The 9,644-nt window shown below is 41.6% G+C and overlaps 1 protein-coding gene across 1 annotated transcript in view; it reads right to left on the minus strand.

The window, feature by feature from the left end:
- Window positions 1-827: 827 nt before the first annotated feature.
- rasef (RAS and EF-hand domain containing) overlaps window positions 828-9,644 on the minus strand; it is a gene marked incomplete at its 5' end in the record, with an annotated part of 16,967 nt that continues 8,150 nt past the window's right edge. Inside the window, 10 exons of the mRNA XM_080765371.1 lie at window positions 828-936; window positions 1,413-1,489; window positions 4,322-4,441; window positions 5,365-5,479; window positions 6,290-6,371; window positions 6,625-6,772; window positions 7,423-7,563; window positions 7,964-8,258; window positions 9,013-9,104; window positions 9,449-9,515. Coding sequence (XP_080621497.1) covers window positions 840-936; window positions 1,413-1,489; window positions 4,322-4,441; window positions 5,365-5,479; window positions 6,290-6,371; window positions 6,625-6,772; window positions 7,423-7,563; window positions 7,964-8,258; window positions 9,013-9,104; window positions 9,449-9,515 — 1,234 coding nt within the window. The 3' untranslated portion in view covers window positions 828-839. The remainder of the gene's footprint in view (window positions 937-1,412; window positions 1,490-4,321; window positions 4,442-5,364; window positions 5,480-6,289; window positions 6,372-6,624; window positions 6,773-7,422; window positions 7,564-7,963; window positions 8,259-9,012; window positions 9,105-9,448; window positions 9,516-9,644) is intronic.

Consider the following 9,644-nt stretch of genomic DNA (forward strand, 5'->3'; position numbering starts at 1 on the left):
TTTCCTGCTGAGAGCAGTTTTTTTTGGCTGGGTGGGTTATAACAGATTCTTCTGTGGTCTGACAAAATGTTAATACACAATACTGCTTGTATACCTACTTCCTGTTTATATGCCTACTTCCTGTTTACAGCCACTTTAACACAAACTCGTAAAACAAGAGACACTGACTTCCAGGTATGGCTCAGGAAACAGGAGATGATACGTTAAATTAGTTACTTCTGAGTTACTACTCCTAACAATAACTTAAAAAACCTGAACTAGGGGTGCCCGCTGGCCAAATGGTCCATGTCCAGGCGCCCGCTGGCCAAGTGGTCCAGGACAGGTGCATGCCACATATAGGCTTTGGCCTGACAGAGTATCGTGTTCGAGTCCCATTCATGACGACCGTTGCTGCATGTCTGTCCATCTTCACTTGATACTATCAATAACGGCAGAAAAGCCTTTAGCTTAACTAAACAATAGACAGAACTTCTGCAGAAGCGTTGCTTGTGTCAAGAGTGAGTCCAACAATACAAAGTGTTCTGTGGAAAGTGTTTTTTTCTTTTGAAAAGATGAATAATAGAAATATTTTGTCTCTGACATTTGTACCTGACGTCCTGCTGTTTTGGTGTTTCAGTTTTCTACGTCCAGTGACAAAGGCAAAGGATGACGCTGATGCTCACAATGACTGCTTTGTTCTCGCCCCCCCCCCCCCCCCCCCTCCCCCAGCATTCTTGGCTATTAAATATCCTTGCGTTTAGTTTTTCCTCTTTCCTTTTAGCAGGAGTACATGTTATGATTCCTTGACTCGCACTGAGTTCACCTTGAGTCAAACACTGGATATATTGTGTAGTGTTGGGTCAGGTGCAGCAGGATAAGTTTGATTTCTTCTTGGTAGCTGCCAGGCTTGTTAACGAGCCGCTGCTCACATCAGAATGACCCTGCTTTTTCACCTCTCTGTGGGACAGAGAGAGAGAGAGAGAAATGAGTAGAGGGAAGAAGTGTACAGAGGAAGGAGCAGGTTAGGAATGGGGAGGCATAAAAGGAAATATGGAAAAGGGAAATTAGCCAAGGAAGAGTCAGGTGGAAGAACAGAGAGACGTATGGGGGAAAAGGGGCAGGAAGATCTATTAAATGTCAGTTTATATGTTGCCCACTAGAGGGCAGTAACGGTCAAGATGTGGTTCACAATTCAATTGGAGGCTTTGTAGTTTGTATTGAGGGATTTTTACCACTAGCCAAGTAATCAGTAATCAACACCCTATTTCATCACTGGTTTTGATAGATAAGGATCTAGTCTGAACTAGAAAACAAATGTCACATTCAACAAAACTGTTGAATGTTGTTGATGCTGTTGAATGCTGTTGAATTCTGTTTCTATGTTGTGTAATATCTGTGAGTGAGTAGACAATATACATTCTGAGTATCTTTACCTCGCCAGGTGGAGAACAGCTTCCAGAATATTGCTTCCATCCTTGGCACTTGTCTCACAGAAGAGGCCATTGTATGTCTGTAAGGAAATATTAACCATCACTGTGGTTGACTGTAGTTCTACAGTCATAGGCCTACAATATGAAAATATATCGTTGTCGGGAGGAAACCACTTAACTCCATTTTTTAGATGTTTTTTTCTTCATATTATCAGTGCTATTGAACCCTTTACAACTGTGTGTTGTTTCGAAAATATTGAACCAATGGAAAGTAGTAAAAAACGCTTACCTCTTAAAGGACACTTCACCCCTTTTGCAACCAGATCTTATTTTAATTATGTTTGGGAGACAAGAAACACTTTCCTGGGGTTTTTATGTGGGTAATATGTGTTTTTAGATATTTTAGTATTTCAATGATGAATGATGTCATGGACACTGGGCTCACTTAACTTACTTCCTGGACTATATAAAGGAAGCTCTGAGAAGGAAGAGAAGTGCAATGAATACATGCCAGTGAATGGAGCCGGCTGGACCAGCTTATAACAAACATTATTTATGAACAATTGAGACCTTTTGTAAAGTAAAATAACAGAAGACGTATCAGGAAACGGTGGGAAGTCTCGTGATACTTGGTGCGTTCAAAAAGGTACTTTGTGCTCTTTAGATACCATACCTCTATAACAATTACACAGTGTACACATCGAATAGCAACACAGCAGACAATAATGTGTTACATGTCTTCTGTTATTTTACAGAAGTGATTACTTTACAAAAGGTCTGTCATTCATAAATAATGTTTGTTATGAGCTGGTCCAGCCGGCTCCATTCACTGCCATGTATTCATTGCACTTCCGGTGTGAGTTTGGCTCCCATGAAGGTGTCCATGAAAGTGTCATGGCGCAGCCCAGTCACGTCACCACTTCTCTTCCTTCTCAGAGCTTCCTTGGACTATAGATTGTCTCAGTAAGACAGCCCTCCCCCTATCCACAAGGAAGAGCAGTGCACCAAAGTATATGGGAATTGTAAATATATGGGAAATATATTAATCCGAAGACTGAAAATATTGAAAACCAAAAAAACTATAATAGATAACAGATAAGAGAATTAATTAAAATAGTTACAATGTTGAACAAAAGTGCTGGAAATCATTTCCCTGAATTTAGGCTACCTTAGAAAGGCAGCTTTAATTTTAAGGACTTCTGGAACTCATTCCAAGCACGAGCTTGTAGGTCTGCTATTTTTGAAAAATCGAAGAGCGACTGACATAGAAGACATTTTTAGAATCTGATCTCAGGTCAGAATGGGTTAAGGGTAAGGAAGTCAATCGAACGGGTTAGGCACTAGGATTCTGATCCAACATCATAGAACAAATGTAAGGGGGGACCATTCCTGAGAGAGAGGATAAGCCTGTGTTCTCATAGAGTGTACCATAACTGTCACCAGTGACCCATCTTAGGGCAGAATGGACTGGTACACCAAGCCAAGATGCTATAAGGGGGAGGTGTCATGTGGCACTGAGACAGTTTTAAATGGATGGAGCAGCAATCCTGTAAAGAATGTCCCCATAGTCTAAAACTGAGAGAAAAGTGGCTTCAATAATTGTCTTTTTACATGCTGTTGGAAAACATGCTTTAATTGTTTCTATAAAGAAATACATATTTAGTTTGATGACAGAATGAATTAATTTATCATCAAGCCAGATACTTATATTCTGACCAACCTTAATCCAGTCTGACTAGTGCTATGTGTCTAACCAATGCTACTGTATATCTAACCAAAGTATGCCTCCCCTTTCAATAGCAGACCATTTTGAGAGATTAATGCTAAGCTTTCATGGATGTTGGTTGGTTCTAGCCTTAGTGAAAAACATGAACTTAGTTTTGCTTGCGTTCAGCACAAGCCTAAGCTCAACCAGGGCATCTTGGAGTGCATTGAATGCAAGCTGCAGATTGCTATAGTGGCAAGCTGTGCTGTATCAGCAACACAGTATATGACTGTCGTCTGCATACAGATGGGCATGATAGTCATTTAAATCACATAATATAATATATAATATATATATAAAGTAAAAAGGACTGGGCCTAAGATTGAGCCCTGCGGGACACCCATGGAAACTGGCCAAAGCTCAGACTGGGTGCTCCCGGATTTCACAGATTGATGTCTGTTAAGTAAATTAATTATTAAACCATTCGGAAGTTGCTTTGCTAAAACCAATATTGTGCAATTTCTGAAGAAATATGGTATGATGTACTATGTCAAAAGCTTTCGATAAGTCCACCAAGAGGGTGGCACAATGTAATTACTGCAACTAACTCCACCACATCTCCCCCTCTCATGCAAGTAATTGACCTATAGATAAGCCCCTCCTCAAACTGCTATGGTCCAATCACAGCTAAGCATAACATGGGTTAGACAAACCTCTCCACCAATAGTTTTCCTATATGATAAAACATTGTTTTAAAAAAGAAATGTCACGCAAATATTTTCCAGTGCATATGGCAGGCCTTGTTCACAGATTTTGAGAGATTTTGAAGGTTTTGCTCCAAAAATGAACCAGTATTTAATGTGTAAAATCCATGATATTTTCATTGGAATGAATGAGCCCGGCTGGAAAGTGTCCAAGTGGGAGAGGGCGGGGCTTAGCTATAGGTGAAATGACAATAAAGTCACATTGACAACACCAACTTTGATGAGGCAGTATTGCTTTGTTTTCAAAACATAAGGTTTTCTTAATTTCCTGATTTGTTTTTATTTTTAATTTCCTGAAAAATTAACATTTAATACACTATATAATTTATTTTGATAATCATTGTGCTGCTTCCGTGTATTCTACAGTATGTGTTTCATACGGGTGTGTTTGTGTGTGTGCATGTGTGCGTGCGTGTGTGCGTGCATGTGTGTACATGTTCTACCATAGCTAGTTTTTCTCCACAGCTGGTTGGGACACAGCTAACTCCATTCTTCAGTGCCTCTTGTCTCAGGTCACTCTTATTAGCCACCATCATGATGGGAATATCATCTGGGGACACATCCTGACACACACACACACACACACACACACACACACACACACACACACACACACACACACACAAACAGTTGATTTGTATTGTGAACTCTGTGTAAATCAAAGTAAACATCACAGAGCACTAGACTGTATATCTACATTTATGTGTTATGGCCAGACGATATCTTCAATCAATATCACTACTGCCTCAATTATAGTGTAAAGAACGATACAAAATATGTAGTGAAAATTGCATATCTTTTAGCTATTTTGTACAGTGTTTAATCAGGCAAAACTATTTAGTCAATTATAAAAATCTATTAAAAAACAAGAAAAACAAGGATATAAAGAAACATGCTTCTCGATTATTCTATTACAAGTCAGATATTGTTTCTAAATATCGGTTACGGTATTATATTTCAATATGTTTGGTCAATTGCCCAGCCCTGATACTGTATGTATACAGACATCTGACAAAGTGACACTTTCACACAAAAAAGGCCACATTACAACAAAACACATGCTGGCATACTGTATAGTCCGCACTTACTGTACGTATGTATGTGCTGCATGTAAAGACAGAAAAACAAGCAAGGTCACTACATTTAACATTCGGACAATTTTAACATTCCAAAAATATAACCTCACACAGCAGTGTCCTTAGTGTTAATTTAACTCTTCTGAACATTATAAGGGTCCATTTGCTAATGGTCTGTTATCTTTGTCCATTTTAAGTTTAAATTCACAGATGATTTAGTAGTGCATCCACAGTTCGCATAATAATAGTAATAATAACATAAGGCCTCTTGTAACAAGCTTTGTTTTAATTAGGTGTTCCATGATGCTGGTTTGAAGCACGGCTAGAAGGCTGTTTCAACCAATCAGATTGCTTCCTCAAAACGACCTGTTGTATAATGTGTATTGAAGAAGACAGCAATGCATTGTTACCTCAATCATATCCAGCCATTCTCTAACGTTCAGAAAGCTCTTCTCACAGGTGACGTCGTACAACAGCAGCACACCGTCCGCTCGGCGGAAATAAGACTTGGCAATGCTGCGGAACCTGCCGTGGGTAGAGAATGTGACGCATAGATAACGTTTTAGTTCTGATTTTCACTAGTTATTTTTTGTTTTCAATAATATTTTTATTGATTTTTACATTTTATGACAATGACAAAGACAAGACAGGAAAAACAAAAACAAACAAACAAAAACAGACAGCTCAGCTCAGGCACGTTATGGAACAAAGGACACAGTTATACACATTATACCAAAACATAAATGGGTTAACAACTCCAGAGAAAATTAAAGAAAATAAAAGATATGCATATACATACATACATACATACATATTATAATAACATACATAACTTTATCCATCAAGGTTAGTGGCATCGCTTCTGTCCAGGAACCCTATGGTCAAGGTGGTAGCTAATTGAGGGCCAACAAATCTCAAATATGGGTCCCATATTTTATAGAAGGTATCTGTGGTGGAGCGTAGCAGGCAGGTTAGGAATTCCAACGGCATGCACTGCATGATTATTTTGTGCCAATCCTTTTTTGTTGGTGGTTTCTCATTAATCCAAGACAACAGAATATTTTTCCTAGCAGCATAAGTTAAGAGATTAAACAGACGTGTATGGAACTTGTTAACAATCTTGTCATCAGGCAGCCCAAGAATCAAACACATAGGGTCGGGTTCAAACCCCACATGGGGGGGGGGGGGATTTTGGGCATGTCATTCTATCAGAATATTTATATCCTCTTATATTAAAATTGGCTCAAGGGAGGATGTGACACCCATGTCACTATGTGAGGTTTTTGTAAGGCGTAAAATGTATGCTTTGCGCCATACAAGTGTTGAATGACGTACCTTTCCTGTCCTGCAGTGTCCCATAGTTGCAGCAATGTGGGCTCTCCATCCACAACTAGAGTCTTCATCTGAAAATCCACACCTAGAAACACCAAAGAAACTTTGCATTACAGTGACCCTTCCACTTCAATCAAATTGATTGAACAAAAGGCCATGGGACAGACAGGTGATAATTTTGTCAGGATGCGACACTATGTGCAGAGGGAACGATATGTGCAGAGGGAAAAAGTAGGGGGTCTACTAATAGACCCCCAAGGGACTGCGGTCCATGAAGCATATAAGGATTTAATGAATCACTCCGCATCACAGAACCTCAGCAGCTGAATCCAACCCACCCAGTGTAGCGCTACAGTTCGCTCTGAACTCGTTCTTGCAGAGGCGGAGCAGGAAGCTGGACTTGCCCACGGCAGCATCTCCGGCCAATACAATCCTATAGGCTTTCTCTGATGTCATGACACCCATGTCAACACTGCTCTTCTTCTCCTGTTGGGGGGACAGAACACAAACAATGGTAGAGTGAAGTGTATTTGACCATTATCAATATAGTCTTAAATAATCGTCCTTGGCCTGGGCTGCGGATGAGCGGTCCAGGCACCTAGGCCGGTAATCCAGCCTGACGGCATGTTGCGGGTTCGAGTCCCAGCATCCCTCTGTTTCCCTGGTACCCTAACCCTCCCAGCATTCCTCTGTTTCCCTGGTACCCTAACCCTCCCAGTATCCCTCTGTTTCCCTGGTACCCTAACCCTCCCAGTATCCCTCTGTTTCCCTGGTACCCTAACCCTCCCAGCATCCCTCTGTTTCCCTGGTACCCTAACCCTCCCAGCATCCCTCTGTTTCCCTGGTACCCTAACCCTCCCAGTATCCCTCTGTTTCCCTAGTACCCTAACCCTCCCAGCATCCCTCTGTTTCCCTGGTACCCTAACCCTCCCAGTATCCCTCTGTTTCCCTAGTACCCTAACCCTCCCAGCATCCCTCTGTTTCCCTAGTACCCTAACCCTCCCAGCATCCCTCTGTTTCCCTGGTACCCTAACCCTCCCAGTATCCCTCTGTTTCCCTAGTACCCTAACCCTCCCAGCATCCCTCTGTTTCCCTGGTACCCTAACCCTCCCAGCATCCCTTTGTTTCCCTCGTACCTGAGTGGTGATGACTGTGAGAGGTTTCCGAGGTGTGGAGGCTCCAGAGCTCGTTCTAGAAAGAGGTTGAGACTGCTTCCAGTCTAAAATAGAGCCGGGCTCTGACCCAAAAGCTGATTCACTGTCCTGTATCTCAGCCACCTAGACACAGGAAAAAAGTAGCATCAAACATTAGATACAATACATGTATCGAAATGGAAAGCCAGTTAGGGCAGGGGAGATATTACACGATGAGCTTGGTGCAATTCCTCTTGTCAACTAGTAGTGGCCCTACCTAACCACAGGATATACACAAGAGTAGGGAGACCACCTCCATTCCTCCAACCATTGCAGTTGTGTTAGTTGTATTTGATTAACATACAGATTGGTTAAAGTAACATTTTATTTACTAAAATGTTTTTATGAATTGTAGCTTTAAGATTCACACAACACTGATGTAGCAAAACACAATTAAATACATTTTGATAAGTAACAGTTCAACAAAACAGTCTTTGCCATGTCACACTGTGCTTGTATAGCATGCATGTGGTATGTGTCTTACATCAGTGTCAGAGTCGTCTTCCATCACGCTGTCCTCCTTCTCGTCCTCTCGTCTATTGTCCTTGTCATTCTCCTCCTCTTCCTCTTGACCCTTGACCTCGTGCTCAGAGTCATAGCCTCTGTGTGAGCCTCGGAGGGTGGACCGGCCGCTGTCCATGTAGCTCTCAGGCAGACTGTCCTCTTCACACTCGCTGCTGTATCTGCGCTTCAGGCCTGGGTCACACATAGCCAGGGCCAGGCTGTCACAGCTGGGCCTGCGACTGTCCAGAGGCTCCTCCTCCATACGTTCATAGAACCTGGTAGGGGGAAAGAAATGTACGAAAAGATATCATCAGCATAACACCAGTGGTGGACAAAACACTAACCCCAGTACTTGAGTCAAAAGAGAATGTTCAAATGTATACAACCTCTAAATCTGAACGGTTATTGACTGTAGTGTACGTGGCTATTGAGCAGTCCCATAGGTAAAGGAATGTAATAATATTGATCAATACTTTCAAGACTTTTAAGAAGCCTGTGGTTCACAATATTCTAATAATATTAGAAAGATATTACTCCAACTGAATTTGCTTATTTTCCTCAAAGGATGAGCAATTTGTATCACGTTCTTAAGTACTACAGGATGCATTGTGTAAGATTATACTTGATGCAGCATGATTCCTACATTTTTCTACATCATGTTAAGATGAAAGTGTTAAATCTTATACTAATCTATTAACAACAGAACCCTACGTTCCAGTTTCTCAGTACATCACCTTGGAGAGTTCCCTAAACAAATACCTCAAAGCAGCAGACTCAACATTTACACCACTGTGTAAATACACAGTCATATGTTCAGAGCAAGTTGTGCAGTACCAGGAATAACATTGTCTCAGAGTTCAACATGGATTTATTGTGTTCCAGCAGTATAAGTACTGCTAACAGCTTTAGAAATGGCTCTAAACAAAATAAAATACATTTCTGCCAAGGCTAATAACAAACAACAAAATCAAACCATTCATATTGAAAATACAAAATTAGTGTTGCAATGTCTGTCTTCACAGGTCTTACCGGTCCACTAAAGAGTATGGTGATGATGAGAAGCAGATACTTTTATTTCGGCTTTTGCTCCTTAGGTCCAATAGAGACACACTGCTGCCCACCTACAACAATGAGACTGTCAAACAGGCAGTCTATGCACAGTACAGTACAGTACAGTACAGTACTGTGTGTGTGTGTGTGTGTGTGTGTGTGTGTGTGTGTGTGTGTGTGTGTGTGTGTGTGTGTGTGTGTGTGTGTGTGTGTGTGTGTGTGTGTGTGTGTGTGTGTGTGTGTGTGTGTGTGTGTGTGTGTGTGTGTGCGTGCGTGCGTGCGTGCGTGCGTGCGTGCGTGCGTGCGTGCGTGCGTGCGTGCGTGCGTGCGTGCGTGCGTGCGTGCGTGCGTGCGTGCGTGCGTGCCTGCGTGGATCCATATGTGTGGTTGTGCACATGTGTGTGTGAGCACTAACTTTGCAGTGTCTTTCAAGTGCAGTTCTCAGACCATCATTAGTGTCATGGAGCTTTCTGTTGGCTGCCCTGCACGCACACACACACACACACACACACACACACACACACACACACACAATGGAAACAGAAGGAAACATTTATTTACAGTACACATTTAAATTTTCTTTAATTTCCCCCAAATTCTCCAGAATTCCA

This window comes from Protomyctophum bolini, assembly GCF_963924005.1.
Source record: "Protomyctophum bolini genome assembly, chromosome: 6".
Classification (NCBI taxonomy): domain Eukaryota; kingdom Metazoa; phylum Chordata; class Actinopteri; order Myctophiformes; family Myctophidae; genus Protomyctophum; species Protomyctophum bolini.